This window comes from Perna viridis, chromosome 11, assembly GCF_037379345.1.
Source record: "Perna viridis isolate PV_CMFRI_1.1 ecotype Kerala chromosome 11, ASM3737934v1, whole genome shotgun sequence".
Classification (NCBI taxonomy): domain Eukaryota; kingdom Metazoa; phylum Mollusca; class Bivalvia; order Mytilida; family Mytilidae; genus Perna; species Perna viridis.
The window spans coordinates 6345189-6367010 of record NC_142455.1 but is presented as its reverse complement, the minus strand read 5'-3'; the positions used below and the strand labels follow the sequence as shown (position 1 = coordinate 6367010).

At 33.9% G+C, this 21822-nt stretch overlaps 1 protein-coding gene across 2 annotated transcripts in view; it reads left to right on the top strand.

The window, feature by feature from the left end:
* The window catches only part of LOC148602749 (PAN2-PAN3 deadenylation complex catalytic subunit PAN2-like), a 41305-nt gene that overhangs the window by 9312 nt on the left and 10171 nt on the right, over positions 1-21822 (top strand). Inside the window, exons 3-22 of one of the 2 annotated variants that reach the window (XM_088551430.1) lie at positions 2152-2331; positions 2763-2932; positions 3897-4017; positions 4374-4451; positions 4586-4704; positions 5476-5620; positions 6400-6541; positions 7309-7385; positions 8673-8800; positions 10654-10832; positions 11564-11724; positions 12432-12710; positions 14023-14282; positions 14770-14909; positions 16449-16561; positions 17037-17135; positions 18022-18161; positions 18693-18816; positions 20240-20440; positions 21131-21221. In XM_088551430.1, the coding sequence (XP_088407556.1) occupies positions 2152-2331; positions 2763-2932; positions 3897-4017; positions 4374-4451; positions 4586-4704; positions 5476-5620; positions 6400-6541; positions 7309-7385; positions 8673-8800; positions 10654-10832; positions 11564-11724; positions 12432-12710; positions 14023-14282; positions 14770-14909; positions 16449-16561; positions 17037-17135; positions 18022-18161; positions 18693-18816; positions 20240-20440; positions 21131-21221 (2947 nt within the window). Of the gene's footprint in view, positions 1-2148; positions 2332-2762; positions 2933-3896; positions 4018-4373; positions 4452-4585; positions 4705-5475; positions 5621-6399; positions 6542-7308; positions 7386-8672; positions 8801-10653; positions 10833-11563; positions 11725-12431; positions 12711-14022; positions 14283-14769; positions 14910-16448; positions 16562-17036; positions 17136-18021; positions 18162-18692; positions 18817-20239; positions 20441-21130; positions 21222-21822 lie in introns of both variants that reach the window. The other variant, XM_088551429.1, reaches the window with a different exon arrangement.

Sequence of the window (21822 nt, the reverse complement as noted above, 5' to 3'; positions counted from 1 at the left end):
TGACTTGGCTTTATTAAGTAAACTTCAACTTTTGAATACAAAACCTAATCCTGGACTCACAGACTAAGTGTTGTTTAAGGCAATTCAACAGATTTGAAAAGAATCATGATAAAACAAAATTTTTACAGAACTTGCAAATTTTGACAAAGAAAAATATCTGCTAATGGAGACATTTCAAATAAAAGCCATGTTCAACACTACCATGGACAGCTAAAAAGCAAGAATTAATAAAATTTGAAAATAATATAAATTATTCTAATAGTATTTGAGAATTTATCACTAATAGATGTACATTTGTGGTAATTTTAATGAAGCACTTTCCGTCTATAATAACTTTGTCGATATTCAAGGACATGTAACCTTGAACTTAATTGTTGGCAGTCTTATTGATTTGATTATACAGGTAACTTAGGTAAATGTATGACATGTGTACATCGGCAAGCTTCGAGGTCCCGACTCACTTAAATTTTTTTTTCAATTTTTATCACAGCGTGAAAAAATCCAAAATTTGGCATGCTAGTAGATACACATTTGACGGACTTGTCTATTTTTTCCTGATTTTTTTGTGATCAATCACTAGGCATGATAAGGGACTGGAAACCAGCTTTTTCTGGATGTCTGAACATTATGACACAAATTTAAGTTAATGGATCTCTTTGAATATAAATAAAAAAAATACCAGTTTTATATAATGTAAATTTCGATATGCTGTACACGTATTTCAAGGAGTAACCTATCGTCAGCAGCATTAAAATCAAATATGTAGGAAGATCATAATCAAAATATTAGTTGTATACAAGAAGTACTCCTAACCAAATCTATCGAAAGAGGAAGCCAAATCCATCACTGAGAGGTTCTACCTTATGCAATGCAAGGAATGAAGCCTCGGTGTTTTACGTATTTTTAAATTTGGAATACTGCAAGATTTCATAAATAGGGTAGATAAAATGTGATATTATTCAGGGTCAGACAAGTCTGACTACTGGGTTGGTGAATACCCTCAGGGTACCATAATGTATCATGCCTTAAAGGAAGGTTTGAAAAAAAAAACCAAAAAACAAAAAACAAAAACAAAAAAAACAATAAAATTATAATAATTAATGGGCCTGAAGTAGAACAATATTTTTTATTGAAGTATGATGTATTTATAAGCAAGGGATGTGTTTTTTGGGCAGGATATAAGGTTTTGATGCATTTGTATTGCTGGTTGCTGTCTTTTTCCTTTGTCTATACTTGTTAGCTAAATACAAATTACTATTAACATATTGAAGACCAGACAATTGTATGTTACTGTAAATGATTAAAATCTGCCAAATTTGGCAGTCTGTGCGAGACCACGCATTGACTTTGGGAGTTGAGAATTGCATCATAAAGGAATTGTGGGCCAAAAACAGGCCTGAAACAAACATTTTCCCTATGTCTTTAGAATTACTTGAATAAAAGTGAATTGATTTCATATAAATTTTACTACAAGGTGCCATGCCAAAGGAAGACTTGGATTGACTTTGGGGGTGGAGACTATCTTATCAGAATTGGGGCCAAAAATGGACCTGAAACAAACATTTTCCTTATGTCTTTAGAAAACTAGTAACTTTGGTGCAAATGGGTATATAAATTTTATTACATGGTGCCATTCTACAAAAAGAAGACTGGGATTGATTTTTAGGTTGTGATTGGCCCACAGTAAAAAGAAGGGACTACAAAGGGGCCAAAAACAAGTATTTTTTTTTCATGATTTCTGGATGATAGCTTAAGTGAAAGGGAATGGATCACTTTGAAATGCAATATCACCACAGTTTGGGATTGATTGTGCGGGTTTTGACTGGCATCATTTAGGAATAAGGGCCGAAAATTGACAACTTTGGTTCTGGTCAAATTTTTTTCTTATATCAAATGTCGAATCGTAATCCAAATCTTTGTCAAGTTTGAATGATGTATACTAACTGTTTAGGGTCAACTTCTGCAGTCGTATCAAGCGGCACCCTGCAAAGCATTTTATTTACCTGTTACTGAATAATACCCAGGTGTTTAGGGTGTGTTTGATTGTACATATTCTATTTTTATTATTTTTTAATGGATGGAAGGATGATATCCAGATGTGGTTGGTTTGTCTGATTACCCATTCTATTTTTTTCTTCAATTTTTCAGCAGATGGAAGGATATTATTCAGGTGTGCAGGGTGTGTCTGATTACCATCATGAGATGGCAGGCGTACCGGGAAGGACTGATTACCATGACATACACAGTATCTTAGTTGACGGTGGGGACAGGTTTGGTGTATCTGCGTTGTGCTTTGATAAACAGGACTTGTTGTGGATGGGAAACTCAGGGGTAGGCATTTAATTTTTAAAACTTAAATATTTTTTGTAGGTAACAACATATTAAACTAGTCCCTGCTTTTAAATGAGGTTCTTCTTGAATGTTTTTAAATTAAATGACATTAATTTTTTTGGGTTTTTTGTTTTCTTTTTTTTTAACTTTTCTAAATTGGAGATGTGACATTTAAGTAATTACTGGTTCCTTCACTTATCACAAGCAATAAAACAAATATGATATCATGACTTTTGTTAGTTAATTTTGCATTTTTTTTTGTTTTTGTTTTGTTTTGTTTTGTTTTTTTTTGTCACTTTAAAACGTAATTTTGTTTTTTCAAATCTGAGATTTACTGCCTGATATGAGCCCCATTATATGGTATGTTTACTTCTAATTTCGCCGATATCTGCGTCATTGATGGCTCTGTAACATCATGTCTGTCTTCTCAGGGTCATGTGACAGGATACTATGGATTAGATTTGCAGAAATATACTTCATTCCAAGTTCATATGACAGAGGATATCCGCCAGATGATACCTATAGATCGGGCAGTTCTCTCCTTAACTCGCAGCACCCTCAATGGTTCACAAAGGAGAGGACTAAGCCTTTTCAATTACAAGTACGAATTTGTTTTAGATTCACTACAATCAGAGTAAAAAAATTCTCTATGAACACAGTCTGATTGAGGGTGAAACTTTGTAAAGCTGACAATTATCACACCCACATATACACTACTGTCAATACAAATTGTAATTTCTCCACTCTCCTCAGTGGGGGTATTTTAAGTGGAGTCACCATTTCATTGTCTGTCAAAGAGCTTCTTATGTCTTTATACCTAGGTATATCTAATGTTTGTAGCAGTTTAATAACATTGCAGTAAGGGACAGAAAAATAATTATGAAAACTATTGAAATGGAGCAATTTTATCCAGGTGAAGTCACAGTTGAGGACGTGTGTAACTCCACTGTGACAAGTGGAGAAATTAAAATTTTGGTTGACGGTAGTGTATATAAACTGGACTAAAGTTATCAGTAACTGGTGACAGCAGGATAATTAATACTATCATTATAATATCAGACGTTACTTTCTTCTGCCTTTTAAGGAGGTAGACCTAAGGTAAGGGACACAACTCTTACAAATCATTGAAACATTTGTATTCAACATTTTACATCAATCTGATGTAAGCATCAAAGTAACTTGGACTGATTTCATTCTTTTTTCAAATAAAAGCTTAAAAGGCTGTGGTGAAATTTAATATGATAAAAACAAATCACTAATGTCAAGAGTTATTTCCTTACCCAAGGTCTTCCTTCATAAAATCAGGATTTTACCATTTTGTTTCTTTTTGTACTGCAAGTTCATTTCTGATTTTGCTAATTTCGACTTTTTTATTGGCTTTGTAAAATCCTGTCTGTAAAGTACATGTGTATATTTTTATGCTTTTAAAGATATATCAGAAATGGTAAACACTGTAGAGATCTAATTTCACCATTAAATGTAGGAAAAAATAGACTAATATATCCTGCTGATATACTGGTTGTTCCATACAAGTACATTTTAAACATAAATTTTCTCTTCTTAAGGTCACCCAACATGCAGGACATGCAGTGCATGATAATGACAACTCCTATGTCAGTTCTAATGGGAGGTCATCAAACAAAGGTCATTGAACTTGACCTCAACACCATGCAGGAAAGAAGACAGGTAAAGTCATGTTACCTAGGTCATTAACCACGTAGGTGGCAAGGTTAATCACCCATCGTATCAAAGTCATTTAACTTTGCCTTATCAGCAGCTGTAAGACAAACCAAATGGTTATTTTTTTTTTGTAGTAACTTATAAGGAAAAAAATATGAATAAAGGAAACTTGTTCACAAGTTTGTTGATCAAAGAATTCAATGAAAGAAAGTATTTGGAGAACTCTAAATAAGCTTTATACAGAGTGGTGGAATATACTGAGCATTTTACACCTGGTCTAAACATTGATTTGAAAATTTGCTGATTCCTGTAATGAATCAGACCTGTCTTTGAACTCCTTCTCCTTTTTTTTTGTTTCTTAGGTCAATGTGCCAGAGCCAGGATGTGCTATTTTTAGAAGTTCTCAGAAGTATATTTGTGCTGGAGACACCCATGGGAAGGTATGTTTTCCTATATATTAAAGTTTTGTATTATTGTAGCTGTCTGTATTTGAATATTTCCCTGTTATTCTTAATATTACATTCATAAAGCCTTTTGAAAAAAAAAAGCGTATTTATATATCATAATTTGACAGGTACGACTCTACGATCCCCTGACATTGAGAGCTGAGCACCAGTTAGATGCACACAATGGTACCTTGTCTGACTTTGACCTTCAGGGTAATTTACTGGTTACCTGTGGCTTCTCGGCAAGGTAGGTTGTCTATTTTATAGGCCCAGTCAATGAATTAGGGTGGATAGAATGATCCTGTCATATCTGTTTGCCCATAAGTTTGTCTGTCTTCTGGCAATTGATGGTTTGGATATAAATTTATCAGTCTAATTAAAATTAGACCTATCAATTGTTCCATTCAGTCACTGCATGTAGGATCTAACAACACTCCATTCTACTCTCTGTTTTGATGACCTTTTCAGGATGCTCAGGTTTTTCCCTTTGAATAAAACTTTCAAAATCATGAAAGATGAATGCTGATAAGAAAGGTCACCAGAACAAATAGTAGAATGATTGTTGTTATATCTTACATGCAGTGACTGAATGGAACAAGTGATAGGTCTAATTTTAATTAGATCATAAATCCATACCCCTGAGAAAATATTGAATATTTAGATGCTAAATCCTGCATTTTAACCATACATGCATACATTATTTATTCACTCTTTCTAATTATTTATCCTATTAATATCTAATGAAACATGAAGATAAACATAAAATGCGTGTTTTAATATTATAGAAGTAACTGGCCACGGATTAGACGCAGAGGTCGCCATGTTTGTTTGAATTGATAATAGACAAAAACAGATGTGGAAGCAGCAAAATTTCCGGATTTTTTGTATTCTGCCGATTTTTCCAATAAAAATGTTTAAGGTCGTTGTTGGAAAATAGGGTCGGTCGGGGTACCGTAAACACACACATATATTTTTTTTTTTGGCCTATTCATTATTTTTGTTTGTTTTCTATTTATAGACAAAATCAGATGACTGTTGACAGATTCCTGAAGGTTTATGACATGAGGGTAATGAGAGCTGTTGCCCCTATACAGATTATTATGGACCCAATGTTTCTTAGATTTGTAAACATTTACAACAACAAGCTTATGGTTGTTTCACAGGTATAATTTGCAATACATTTTAGCTAAACACTTTTTGTAGTTTTGTATTAAAGGCCAAATTAAAACAAGATTTGTGTTTCTTACTTACCCAAAAAAGTGCAACTAAAGTTGTTTTTTTTTGTTGGTCTTTTAAAGCAATATTGAAATCAGAATGTTTTCTCATAGACTCAATACACAAAAAATCCCTACCTACCTACCCTATTGGTTTCAAAGGTGTAATAGGGAACACATATCAATTTTGGGCCAGATTTTAGAGAATTGTGACAGAAACAAGTCCTCTCGGGGTCAGATGAAATGAGCCAATTTAATATTTTTAAAGGAAATACATAACAGTTGGCTATGTTGGTGAAGGGGCCATTCAACTAGCCACATAAAGGGGAGGCTGCTGTTCTGGTTAGGGGATACATCCATTTTATATGGGGACTTAATTTATAAAATGTAAAAGTGCTGCTTTATTAGTAAGGAGCTCTGCGTATTTTAATTTTGGGGAAAATAGCACTTCTAGTTAGTAACTTTAATTTGTTTCATTATCTCGACAAATATAAGCATTATTATCTTGTTTGAATTTAATAAGCCTGTTAATACTAATTTGTTCTTTTTTTAGGGGGGGGGGGTGGGGGGCTAGTTGCAGGTTATAGATACTAACTCCTATGTCTTTTATAAACTATAAATACTAGTTGGTTAATATTTCAGGTGGGCCAGTTCCGGAATATAGGAACTCGGTACATATTTCTGCCTCCCCTCACCATAAATTGTGTTAATACTTATTGTTATTTTAGGCAGGCCAGTTCCAGGTTATAGATACCAACTCCTTGGCCCCGTCTCCCCTTACCATGCAGCCTGTTAATACCCATGGCAGCTACATCACAAGTTTTGACATATCTGATACATGTCAAGTTTTGGCTTTTGGTGACTCAGGAGGTAAGTGTGGATACTCTCCTACACTCTATTCACATGCTTGACTAGTTATATCCCCACGAAATGAGTAGGTGGTAAATTGGAATCCCCTTTTCTTCTGTTTGTCATTCTGTTCTTCCAAATTTTGTAGCAATTATCTTTTCTCCAAATTTATTGATTGACTTCAAATTAGGTATGATGCTTTATAAAGATGGGGCATGTGTTGTAAGGGGTTTTTGTTGCTATCTAATATCTATTTCCTGCCTAGCACAATAATGTGAATGCCAGACAAATTTCAATAAGATGTTAAAATAATAGCTTTTCATATTTACGGAATGCAAGTCATTTTAGCAAGTTTTTCAAAGGGACATAACCCACCAACACACGACAACCTGGTTTGCGGTTTCATTGGGAAAAGGAAGAACAGAAATATCTTTCTTTGAAACTTTAACTATTTTCACTTAGTTAAGTGGCTAAATGGTTTGAAATAAATTATTTGAAAGTGTCCAAGTACTTACCTTAGCTTCAATAAGTCAGATATTTGAATTTTAAGTCCGCTGCTGTCCATTGCTCCAACTGGACAGTAAACTAGTCTGTCAGGTTGGAGAGTTACTTCCCCTAGCTCAAAATTTAAAAAGAAAGAAATTAAAGTCGAGAATATGAAAAAGGTCTATTGTCATGATATGTTTGACTCTTTGACTGGTTCTTTGAAAAGAAAAAAAAAACAGTCTTAACTTAAGATTGTTACAGCATGGCGTTTTTGACTGAATGAAAATGTTCTATTTTTTCAGGTTACCTGCATGAATTTGCCTCTGGTGATAACCCTATATTCAACAACTATCCACCACCAACAGAGTTCTCTGATCCTGTAAGTATCTTGGAGATTAGTTAGCTGACATTTTGTAAACTAGCTTTAATGGTATCGTTTCTTCGATAGATGAAACTCCACGTCATTGGGTTTTGGTATTTTGTTTAGCATGATCATGAAAATAATTGTCATTAGTATTATAATAGGAAGATGGATAAAAAAAAACAGATCAAGATTCAGCTTTGTTAGTTTCAGGTTTATGTTTTCATCTTAAGTAGCTGTCTTTGTAAGAATCATGCAAAATCTGAAAAATGTGATACACCCCAAAAAAGGCTACAAATATTTATTTTTGTAATTAAGTTGTTTTATGGGTCTATACTATGAAATGTGTAATTATTCATTTAAATCTGCCTGATCTTAGGAGATAATCAACATTGAAAATCCAAAAGATTCTATTTTATTTTAGTGTCATTTACAGAGTTATATCCCTTAATTTTGAAATATACAGTGCATTCTATATAATTTTTATGAAGAATTGAATGTTTATTACTGTTTACTATGGCAATTCCAACAAAATATCAAAAATAAAAATATATAGGCTTTTAACCCATGAATCCCATTTTGTATGATTCTTAGCTGGAGTGCTACTTAAGAGCAAAAACTAAAATTAGTTACTTTTGATGCCAGCTAAATGGTAATGAAATAAAATTGTAGTTAGTAGTTAATGAAAATAAAGAGTCAGGTATATTTTTGGCCTCTAAAGTTCTGCTAGATGGCAAACAGTGGTTTCCCTGCACATGAATTTTTTCCAACTTTCATTGAAGCAAAACCCTGCCATGAAGTTTTTCCATTATGTAACTCCCACAATACCATAGTGTCACAACTGAATATTTTAAAAGTCAGACCAAGACTTGATTTCAGCTTCAATGTGTGAGACTTAATTGGAATATAAACCTATGTTACGTAAGAACCAATGCCGGTTTCACTTGTCTCATCATAACTTGCTTTACGATGATCATTTATCAAAAAAAAAAACTTGCGACATAAGTACCAGTATATTGTATATCAATAAAACCCTACACTCACCAGTATCAAATATATACTTCAGCAATTGGATGCTTTGCTATGGTTTGTCTTTGTAGGGGTTGTTTTGCTTTTTCAGACTGAACAATTACAGTACATGCACATTAAGTGGTATAAGTCGTTAAAGTCGTTACTGCAATTGAAATGTGGTCGCATAAGACAGGTGGCTGTTGATGAAGGAGGGGGGAGGGGGGATGTTTTAGAGAGCAACTACTGTACTACAGCAATGGTTTGTCATTGTAAGTGTTGTCTTTTTTTTTTCAGACTGAACAGTTACAGTACATGCATATTAATGATGAAATGACTCCTTACTCTGTGATCCCTATGTGTTATCCACAGAATGGAAAACTACTCTCTGACTGGCCTGATCATCTAATGCAGAATGTTTACAGGTACTTTATCACATTCTTAACTGCTTCAGTCCTCTGCAAAAACAATCACTAACTCGTAATAGGGATTTGTAATGATCTCAGAAAAATTTCTAGACCACCAAATGCTAAATGGTCTTTCATGGAAGATATTCTTTGCAAATTACCCTTACAATAGTTAAATTTAGGTTAATCAGGCCAAATAAAAAAATATGTGTGGTTTCATTCACCTGACCTACCTTAGTTTTTACTGCCAATGGTTGACTTTTTTTGCCAAAGTGAAAAAAAAAATGAAATTAAAAAATGGCCAACCATACCCACTGCAGGTAATCCATAATATTTTAATAAGTTCACATTAGTACACTACAATGAATGCACACATAATGGAGCTGTGGCCATGATACAACTGTAAGCCTGTTATGTTCCTTTCCTGTTGCGGGTCCGGGTGTCAAAATAATAGACTCACAGCAGCGCCAAGCTTCTTGTAAAAGGTGACTAAATAGTGCTCAGAACCCTGGCAGGGGGCTAGGGTGCTCTGCCTGCAGAGCAACTGGGTTGTGTGCCCTAGATGGTGGAATAGGGTAACCCTGGCATGCTACATGCTGGGGTCGTCAGGCCATAATACGGAAAACCTGACCGCAAACCATAGTGGTACAACATGTTGGGAAAGATGCCACGATCTTTGCATGTTAAACAACCATTCTGTGGTATACTCCTGGAGTAGAAACCATAGGGCTCCACCATAGGAGGCTAAATTGCCCAACCCTACCCACCTCTTCCTATTTCCAGTGTCAATCAAAATTTGCCTACCCCATTATCCTTGTGTCCGATACATCGCATCTACCCAAAAGAACTTGAGATAAAGAATACTACAGACACTGTGAAGTCAGCCTCATGTCTTGAACTACACTTAGAAATTGATGGTAAAGGAAAACTATTGACCAAACTTTACGACAAATGTGATGACTTTTCATTCAGAATTGTTAACTTTCCTTTCATCTGTGGCAACATCCCTTCGGCTCCTGCGTATGGAGTATTTATATCACAACTCATATGTTATGCCAGAGCTTGCCGAAACTACGCAGACTTTTTGTATCGCGCTAAAACTCTAACAAATAGGCTTCTAGAACAGGATTATGTTGCTACAAGATTGAAGTCATCACTACAGAAGTTTTATTCTCGTCATCATGAACTCGTGGATTGTTATGGTGTATCCATCAGCACCATGAAAACTGATGTATTCAATGGGTCATAGTTTTCCTTTCCTCATTTATCTACCCCGGACTTGACTTTTTATGAGCAACTCGGCGGGTGTTTATAGAAAAGCAAAGGACGCTTACCCTACCGGTGCACCTGGTCCATGCTCCCAGTTTTTAGTGGAATCCGAGTTGCTCATTTACTTTTGTTACTTTGTATGTATGATTTTAGTTACTTTATGTTCTTTGTTGTGTATGTCTGTTTTCCATGTCTGGTCTTTGTTTCTGGATTACATTCTTTTGATTGCTGCTATAACCTTCGTTCCCTTGATTACTCTTTCCCATCCCATTTTTTCATTTCATCACCATTTCATGTTCATCGCCTGAATATAGCTGAAATATTGCTGCTCAGGCATTAAACTCCAACAATCAATCAGTCCATTCCTGTTTATGATGATTGTCTAGTGATCAGTTGTTGTAATTAATGTTTTAAATGAACACAAAGGGATACATCTTGGAGGATTTAGCGACATTTTAAGCCTACCTTGTGAATTGTTTTAAAAAAAAACAATAGAAAAAAAATTTTTTTTGACCTACCAACCCTATTTCAGTTAAAGAGGTGTCTAGAACCATACAGATTTTTTTATTTGGCTTTATGTGATTTTTAACATGTATTTTCAGAAAGCCTATGCCAGTCGATAATGAGATTTTAAGGAGTATGAAAGTACAGCACAATGTTGGGTATGCCAAAATACCACAGGGTAGTAATGTCAGTGTCAACCAGATCCCATACAGAATGAGTGAAGGTGGGAAAGGGTCCAAGAAAGGAAAAACAGTGCCAGAATCTCCAATTGGAAGAGGTATAAAAAAGTTTTCTCCCATTCTAAGCTGATGGTTAAAAATGCATGTGACTTTTTAACCCCCAGGTGGTAATTAAAATTTCTGTGTGATGTTTTCTGCCATTTAAGATTTTCCAAGTTTTCTTCAGATTTTATGGGAGAAACAGATTCTGTTCTCCAAGGTATTTCTCCACTTTCTATGGTAAAACTAAGATTTTAAAATGCTTGCTAAAGCTTGTATGTTGAAATTCCTAATTTTACCATCTAGAGTGGAAAAATAATTCAAACCACTTATTGCTGAAGGAGAATCTGTAACTCTCAATTTCCGTGGCTTATTAGATGTTTTGTACAACATTTTAGATAACGGATGGTTAGCCATTTTACCCACCCAACACCTATTTCAAGGAGACTCTGCATACATGTATATACAGACTAAAAGGAATTTCTTATCCTTCTTAAATACATATACATGTAAATATAGGTTCCATTTTGTGTTCCACCAATTATTTGATAAATTTATTATGGTATAATACTGTTGATCTTATAATCAGGTTGTTAATTTCTCAACAAATTGAATGATAAAAAAAAATTAAGATTATTTATTATTTGAAACCATGGACATCACAATGTTCTTGACTGATCCCAAGAGTCTGCACAAATAAGAGGGATGCATCATGTTCAGTGGCAGAAACATTTTATTTTTATCAAGACTTTCGTATGAAGCAGTGCCATTTTTTTGTTTTGGTTTTTAGGGGATGATCCATTTGTTGTTGTACCTAAGCGTTACCAGAAAGTTGATCTGAAGTACTCTAAGTTAGGACTAGAGGACTTTGACTTCAGACATTACAACAAGACTCACTTTGCTGGGCTGGAAACTGGAATCCCTAATGCATATTGCAACTGTATGCTTCAAGTGAGTACTTTACATTGCTTACCAGTTGAGAACCTTGGTTGAAAAAAAAAAGCACATAATCAGTTGAGAAAGTGAACAAGTTGAAATCCTTTCTGATTGAATGCTGTTTTTTTTTGTATGCAGTGGACAAAAACAGCAAAAATAATATCATCAGAATTGCTATCTTATACAATAAATATCTACACATTTGAAATCAGAACGCACACATTTAGTGGGATTTTCAACAAAATAAGCATTTATGTGAACAATGAAACCTGTCTAAACCAAACCCTGAATTAACTGAAAACCTGTCTAAACCAGACAAGTTTATAAGTCCCATTGTGTCAGGTTAAATGTATTTTGAACCTGGATAAATCGTACACCTGTCCAAACAGACAATTCTAGAGTCCGAAAGGGTTTGGTTTAGAGAGGTTTTATTAATAGTGTTCTATAAAAGGGGTTGTTGAAGGTGTTTTGTATCTCAAGGCATGATATTTTTCTTCTTTTTAAAAAGAATTTCATGTTTATATTCAAGATTTTACTATTTTGATGTACAATGTACATGTACATGTAGTTCCATCTTCCACTGACATGTATTTGTTGGCCTAGTAAAATTATGAGTGGTCCACTTTCTATATGGCTTAATATCAATATATTTGTTTTTTTGTGTGCATATATTTGGGAATTTAATTTCAGTTTTAAATGTATTGAATTTAACTGATTTTCAGGTATTGTATTACATAGAGCCACTGAGAGTAGCCTTGTTGAATCACCTGTGTAAGAAAGAATTCTGTCTTTCATGTGAGCTTGGATTTTTGTTTCACATGCTAGATTCACAGAAGGGTCAAACATGCCAAGCCACAAATTTCTTACGAGCTTTCAGGACCATACCAGAGGCCTCAGCCCTTGGACTAGTTTTGGCGGAAAATGAAGAAAATGAGAGTCGTATCAACTTGCTACGGCTCATTCAGAGCTGGTCTCGGTTTATATTCCATCAAGTTCATACAGTAAGTAATAAAATATTGAAAATAATGAACACCAATCAACAAGAGTGAATAAGAGTTTCTGTTTTTTATTGTTAAAGAATGTAACCAATAGTAAAATGCTCAATTGGATTATTTTTTTCTGTATTTGTTATGGTAGCACACACATGACTAGGATGGGAAAAATTGGTATCACTAGTATTTCCATGCCTTTATTTATTTTTTTTTTGTGAAATTATTTTTCCAGTTCATTCATTTTCTTCATGCTTTTAATTCAGGATCTTCATCATAGCCAATATTTATCTTTTTTAATGGAAATGAATGCAACAGATTATTCTGTATAGATCATCATGCAAAATTACTTCTACTGACTAAGTACTCTGATAAAATTATTTTATCTTGATGTGATCTTTTATTATGCAACATGACAATTCTGAAGATACTTGTACATGTATGCAGTGTGGGTTATTTTATGGGTATCAGTTTGAATGGTTTATCAAAGTGCCCTATTTTGTGGTTCCTTAATACTGAGCATCACATGTGAGGCTATGGATACACATCAAGCCAACCAGAATAGGTATCATATACTACACAGAAATGGATCAGGGAAGTGAATTCAAAGTGAAAGTAGCCTATACATTGACTTAAAATCATAAACAAAGAAAAAAAAACAAGTTATTTAAGTATCTAGATCCGGTGATCTTAATTTTTATAAAAATGGGCAACCCTTTTACCAAGCCTATCAGACCCCTTTCAGCTATCATCTTTTTTTTCATTGACTGAACAAACGTGAGAAAAATTAAGTACCATTCTGTGTAAGAATCAGGTAATGGGTGGCACATCATTTTCCCAAATTTAGTCATTTTTGCCTAAAATATATTCAGTACATCTAGAAAACAATCAACAAGCTATTTAATTTTATTTTGAAGCATCTGTGACATAGATATTTTTTGACTGCTTATATAGGGACAGAATGCGGGAAAATTTCCCGCCATTTTTCTTTAGTGTATTTCAACTAAATTTGACCTATCAGTATCTTAAAAAGGCAAATTTTACAAACACTTTGATGGGTATTTCTGGTTGTTGTCAGGTTTAATGGATTGGTTAATGCAATCAAATCTCTGCATTTTTTCCTTCATGTGCCACACCTTATGTACATTTTGCCCGATTCTTAGACGGAGAAGTACTTAATGAGTGCAAGGCATGGTTGTAGGATGTGCCTAACTCATAGTATGGGGTTTAAAGGAAATTTATATGCAACAATCAGTAGTTCTTCCATAATATGTATACATTGAAAATAAATTATGCAAATAGTAGCAAAATCTTATGTTTATAGGAAGCAGGTATTAAAGTGCTAGTTGAAGATACAAAGAAGGTAGATGAATCTCAAGGAGATGATACTGAGGACCAAAAACAAGATGATAAAGCTTCATCTGTAGACACAACACCCCCAAAGTCAAAAAAGAAGAAGAAGAAGAAAGGGAAAAAGAAGGGAAAGGACCAATCAGAGGACGGGGATGGAAGGAGGGATGATGATGACGATAAAGATAAAGAATCAATTTCTCCGGATCAGTCAGTCAATCTGGAAGAAGAAAGGTGAAAAATATGTATTTTTCAACACAGTCAAAATTGCAAGATATGTTTCAGACCAGTATGGGAATACATGATTTTGTATTACAAATACATGAAATCATATGTTTGTGAGATCATTGCAGATTTTGACATGAATTTTGGTATATGAGTTCACCATGATATGTTACAGATCAAGTGTAGGTTTTGTTCCGCTACGATGATATTAACTTTTTATTAATTAGAAGTCAAAGAAATCACAGTTTGGAGTTAGAAACTACCATTCTGAGGAACAGAATTTAGGTAGAAGAAAAAGAAAAAAATTATTTTCAAAAATCTTTTTCAAAATTTATTTTGTTGCAATCTATTCTAATGCCTGCAAAAATACTCAAATTCCTTTTTTATCGGGTTCTTTCTACATGTATTTCTCTTACGAACAAATTTACTTGAGTATCCAACATGGGGACGTTTGGGGTATGTGAGCACACTCACTAAGATCCTTTAATGATTTTAGATTTGAAGAGAGGTCCATAGTCTCTGACCTGTTTGGTATGAGAACAAATACAACTTTGAAGTGCCGATGTGGGCAGGAAATGGAAAAAGTTTCTGATACAACCATCGTAAACTTACACTATCCAGACTGTTCACCACCAGGTAGTTATATATACATGTATTTGAATTTGATCTTTTTAATTACCTGATTGTTAAAGATTCTAGGTTAAGGGACATGACTCTAACAAATCATTGGAACGTTTGTATTCACCATTTTACATCAATCTCATGTAAGCATCAAAGTAACTTTGAGGCTAAAGAAATTTTTTTTCTGTCCTTCTTCCATTTAAATTAGATTTTTGATTTACAAGTACTAAATTAATTGAATCTTGCATTATGTATTTGACACCCAATTGATTTTAAGGTCAGTAGGTCAAAGGTCAAGGTAATTAGAACAAAAACTGTCTTGCACAATTTTGGGACCATAAACCCTGGTTTTGTTTCAATAATGTTCTTTAATATGCTAGTAAATCATATTCACTTACTTCATGTAGAGATCAGTGTGTTAGTCTTGTCTATTGTCCCTCTATTCTGCTGTCATTTTGATCCAAAGTTAAGGCTATAGTGAAGACTTTTTACTCCAAGAATAGATTCTTGCTACCCCACTTAATGCGTAGATGGTATATTTGAATTATATTGTCCATATCTCCATCAATCAGTCTGTTCACATTTTATCACAATGGTCATGACTTCTACTGGACAGATTGATCCCAAATGTGGTATGTGGCTTTATGTGGATTGGTTATATGTTGTTAGTAAATTTCCTTCCTGTCCAATGTCAACTTCTTGTATAAGTGAGGTATTTCTAGCATGATTAGGCATGTAACTTTATATTGATACTTGTATGGTCTATGTTAAGGAGGTAGACCTAGGGTAAGGGACACAACTCTTACAAATCATTGGAATGTCTGTTTTCACCATTTTACATTAATCTCATATAAGAATCAAGGTAACTTGGACAGATTTCATTCTGTTTCAAAGGAAAGCTTTAAAGGCTTTCGTGAAATTAAATATGATAAAAACATATCGCTGATTTCAAGAGGTATGTAGCTTACCCTAGGTCTACCTCCTTAATACCCATCAATGTGTAACATGATATAGACATTAATCAGTTCTATATTATATATGCAGACACTCATTGTTCATATGAAGTTATTTTATAGTAAAGTTTAAACTTCTGATCATCTGGAAAGATATGTAAATATGAGTGAAGATTAAAGGTCAGGGTATTCTTCACCAGCTAAAGAAATTCAAGCCTATTTCACAACTGGAGCATTGCGGTACGAGTGAAAAGATTTTCTTTAACAAGTGAAAGATAGCCCTATCTTTGATTTTTATTGGGTATAAGTATCTGTTTCTTCAGTGAAAACATACATATATTTTGTTCTCCAATCTCAGAGAGCACCACCAATTTTGATATCATAGTATATAGCAACATCAAATTTTCTCTTGCCTTTGTTTTTAATATATATATGATGCTGTCGCTTTTAAGGCCTTTCATTGCTTAAGACAATGAGTTGAAAAGAGTTCGGGTGACTTCGTTTTACACCAGTTGTCTCATATCACAAAGAGTCATTTTCAGGAGAATGTTTTTTTCTTTTTTGTTCTCTTTGTTAGTAAATTGAACAATATTCCTTTCAGGTCACAACAAGCCCCCAGTGAGGTACTCATTTGCTGAGGTTGTGAAGCACAGTCTTTCTCTGGAACAGAACACACAAGCTTGGTGTAATTCCTGTGAGAAATACCAGCCACATGTAAGGATTAATTTAATGCTATTCTGGTAATAAATGTACAATGAATCCTACAAGTCTGGCCCCAAGACCACAAAACTTGAAAATTAATGAAGTCTAAGAAAATTCTGTTTGTGATGTTATCAATTTAAAAGACTTTGATTGAAATAACCTTGAAAGTAAAGAATATTCTCAGACTTAAGAATTTTTTTACTTTTGTAGCGTTGGAGCCTGGTTTTTTTTTCAGTCTAATTTTCATTTGATGGTGTATGGATGGATTTAATTTTAAGAATTATAATATTTTCCAAAAAAAATGTGCTGTTAAAATATTACAGAATTTGTTATCTTGCTCTTATACTACTATCACATAAAATTATCAGGTACATGTATGCACAGAAATGGTTTTGATATTTTTCTTCGTATGGAGTTACTTCCCTTGAAATGCGCAGTAGTTTGATACTTGTGAAATTATTTCAGAACATGTTTTTTTATTTTACAGATGCAGTCCAAAGTTATAAAGAATATACCAGATATTCTGGCATTAAATTGTGGTATGGAGAACATAAGAGACTTGGAGTTTTGGAAAATTCAACAGATGGTAATTTTACTCATTAAAATTATTTAGTTATTTAAGTAGAAGTCTTTGTAAGAATCATGCAATACACTTCAAAAAAGGGTACATATTTTTATTTTTGTTATTAAGTTGCTTTGAAATGTATAATTATTCATTCTCCAATGTCTGCTCTTAGGAGATAGTCCACTTTGAAAATTAAGTAGTTTCTATCGTAGTTTTGTTTTATTTACAGAGTTTTCTCCCTTAATTTAGAATTCTACAGTTCATTCTGTATAATTTTTATCTCTTAAGAACAAGGGTTATATGAAAAGCCACATGTTAATTTCTATTTACCATAACATACCAACCATGAATCACATTTTGCATGATTCTTAGCTGGAGTTCTTTTTAAAATGAATACTTGTGAAAATGTAGGTATAAATTATACCCAATCTCAAAGAGTGGTTAATAAATTGTAATCACCTTGTCTCTCTGTCATTCGATCAGTTCATCAGAATTAGGTTGCAGTTATAACAACTCCATATGGTTTTGATTTCAAATGTGTGGCTTTATATAAATGGGGCATACATTGTATTAGAGAGATTTTGTTTGCTGTCCAATATTAATATCTGATTTGTATTATGAAATGCCATATATAATGAGGAAGGCAATGGCCTTAAGTGCGAGAGAACAATTTTTTCGATAATTTTGTGAATATTTGGAATGCCTTTTGCCGTCTCCCACTTATTACTGATGAAAAATTCCTCTAAAACTTGGCAAAATGATAAATGGCATGAAGTTTAATTTGTTGAAAAGGGAAACTGATATTTTTGCTTTGGACTTCACTCGCACTTAAGGCCAATGCCTCCCTCATTATATAGTATTTGTTTGGTCTTCAAATCTTTTTATTACAAATATTTGTACATTATAGTTGATTAAACAGAAAAGAGAAGAAGAAGGCTCCTCTCAGTCATATACAATGATGGCTTCACAGATGCCTGTTATGTGTCGTTATGGTCGGGGCTGCACGAGGAAAGGCTGCCGTTTCAGACACGAGAGTGATATGATGGGGTAAGGGGCAACCTTATTGTGAAGGTTTTCTTGTTATTAGAAAACAAATGTGATGGATTTGATTAAATAGGCTAGGAAGTGAAGTATTTAAGGAGGTAGACCTAGGATATGGTACCTAACTCTTGAAATCAGTGATATGTTTGTGTCATATTCAATTTCATCAAAGCCTATCAAGTTTTCATTTGAAACAGAATGAAATCAATCCAAGTTACTTTGATGCTTACATGAGATTGTTGAAAAATGCTGAATACAGAGTTAAAATGATTTGTAAGAGTTATTTCCCTTACCCTTAGGTCTACCTCCTTGAACGAGACTTCATGTATTGTGCTGATTTTGGCTATGTTATTTGAACCTTAGATGTGGGGCTCTACATATTGAAAAGATTATAGCTCAGTGGTTGGGAAGGAAACTTTGAGAAGAGGCCATTTTCAGGTTTTTTCAAAGATTCTTAGAAACTACAGACAAGTTAGTTTCAATGTTTCAAATGCAAAAAATGAATTGCTGTATAATATTACCTTCCCTGCCTTTTAGTGGAGCTCCAGAGATGCCCCAAATCAACCCTGATGATGATCCAGACCTGGTATGGATTCCTTATGGTCTTAAAGTCATTCTTGGACCTGATGGGAAGGTCGACATTGAGGAGTTACCTGAAGAGGTAAGAGGAGATCATACAAATGTAGACAGTGGTAAGGGGAGGTAATCAGTTTGTGGAAATTTGTAACTACATTATCGAAATGAAAATGCATGGATTTATCCCATATATATATATATATATATATATATATATATATATATATATATATATATATTTTTTTTTTTATGACATAGATACATGGTTAGTCATTCAAAAGAGTTAAAGGTTTGTAAAGTTTGAATATGCAGAGGAAATATGAGTTCATTTTAATCTCCTGGTTTTGAAAAGCTTTGTACCAAAATATTTGGTCATGATTTTAATATTTTATTTTTACTGAGTATAGATTTAAGTTGATGGTCATAACACACTTTTACTATTTAAACTTTATGTTTAAACATTAACTAACCAGACATCTCAAAACTTTTTGCCACATTACCAGACATTTTGAATGGCAGGTTGGGCCCCGTGCAGCTCCGGGTGTTAAAAGAATAGGCCTGCAGCAGCGCTAAGCTTGTCATATAAGGCGACTAAATAGTGCTCAGAAACCTAGCCGGGGGCTAGGCACTCTGCCCACTGGCAACTGGGATGTGTGTCCCAGGTGGTGGAATGGGGTACCCCTGGCATGTTACATGATGGGGTTGTCAGGCTATAATACGGAAAACCTGACCGCAAACCATAGTTGTGCACCGTGTTGGGAAAGATGCCACGTTCCTCGCACGTTAAAGAACCCTGCTGTGGTATTCAACAGGAGTAGGAACCTTTGCGCTCCGCCACAGGAGGCTAAATTGCCCAACCTTACCCATCCCCCTTTTTCCAGTGGCAATCAAAATTTGTCGACCCTATTATCCTTGTGACCCATCCTTTTTTTTTCATTTCATGTTCATTTTATCATCCATTTCATGTTCATTGTCTGAATATAGCTGAAATATTGCTGCTCGGACGTTAAACCCCAACAAACAGACTGGCAGCTTGGAAGTTTTTGTCAGACCGAAAACGAATCTGCTGGTCAAATGTGTTAATGTTTTCATCTTGGATTGCCAGCCATACTTGAGGAAGGACATATTTACTAACCTTTAAGAACGTCACATATGTTTAAACTATTGAACTTGATTGGTTAAAAAAAATATCTGTGGCCAATCACAACTGTTGTTACATATGGTTATTGGGAAGAAGCAGAAGTTACCAGAGTAGTGGTTCCTGTTACATCTGTTGTTTTTTTCTTGAAAAAGCTTATAAAACCATGAAACAAAACTTGCGAAGCAGAATTAAACAGTATAATGTTGTTCCTTATTGATAAAATAAATGTCTACTAATACCTTAATCATATGCTAAGGCATGTAGTCATGCAATCTTTGCATCTGTTTCTCTGTATTTTTTGGAGATGTTTGACTAACACTTAAAATGTATGCTAAGGCATGTAGTCAATCTTTGCATCTGTTTCTAGGCAAAAGCACCCAAACATGAGGATCCCTGTGTGAAGTACTATGATTTGTATGCCACTGTTGGACATATAAAGGACCAGAAGAATGGGAACACTGTTGTCAGCCACATATTTGTTGGAGAGACGTTCCATCAACGCAAGGAAGGAGTCACATGTACACAGTGGTACCTGATGAACGATTTCTCCATTACTCCTATTGAAAAGGTAGATAATTTTTATTCCCTTTGAAAACAAAATGTAAAAGGTTTATTGGAACCACTCTTTCTGTCTGTCTGTACACATTTTTTTAAATTACAACTGATTAACTGACTTTCACAAAAATTTTACATTTGATGTAAGGCATCGTATAAAAATGTGTTGTGAGAAAAAATTATATTTGCTTTTTTTTTTTTTTTTTTTTTTGCTGTTTTTTGTTTGTTTTTATTTTGAGATACTTTCTAACCTTGTCCGTGTTTCCGTCCCTAACAATTTTTCCTCCATACTTTACTCAGTAATTACTCATCACAGTGGCTTGAAATTTTAACACATTCTTCCTGTAGGTATGCTGTATGAAAAAAATAACTACTTCCTGTTTTACCTTTCACTTTGTTTATTTTCCTTATATTGAAAGTGGGGAAATGGGGATATCACAAGTCAGCCGTCCCTCACAGATTCCTTGTTAAAATTAGGTATACATGTACTTGTATTTATAATAAATTAGGAATACTATACATTTAATATCTGGTTTAAATTTTCATTATTTTAAAGATGTTTGCCAGTTTATGGAAAAATATTTTTTTAGGCAGTTAGGAGCAAGGCCTCACATGAAATTTCCTTACATTTCATTCTTACAACTCCTTAGACATTTGAAAAACTTTTTAATTTCATCAAAATTTACATTTTGTATTATTTCAGCATGAGGCAACTAACTTCAACATGGACTGGAAGATACCTTGTTCGATATTTTTCATAAAGAAAAATCTGGTTAGATGTTATGACATACAAGGTAAGTTTTTTTTTCACTGCAGTTACTATAAACATATTAAATTTCGTGGTTGCAAATTTTCACAGATTCTGTCAAGTGGAAATATCCTTGGGTATCAAATTTTGAAGTTTTGTAATTGATTAACATTATGTAGTGTTGAAAATCAATTTCACAGAAACTATTTTTCATGGTTTTTTGTCCACTGTGAAAAAAAGTGAAACTCCGCAAAATTAGTATGTTTACAGTATCCTATTCTCAAGAATTGATCTGTTACATTGATACTATTACTCCCCTTAAAATATTACAAAATCATACCTCAATTAAATCCAGGGATGATTGTTTCTGCTTTTTATCAGAATTCCGCTAATTGAAATCCGGACTTTACCATTACGATTCTTTTTTTTTACAGTTTATTCATTTTCGATTTTACCAATTTCCACTATGTTTGACGACCTCGTAAAATCATCCCTGTAAATTACAGCAATTACCATATCTTCTGATTTTTTTTCTCCTATATTAATTAGTTGACAATTTCAGAAATGGTTATAGGGTGCAGTAAATAGTGTAGAGAAATACTGTCAGAAAAGGCTAATCCATTAGACAGTATTTTTCCTTTTTTTCA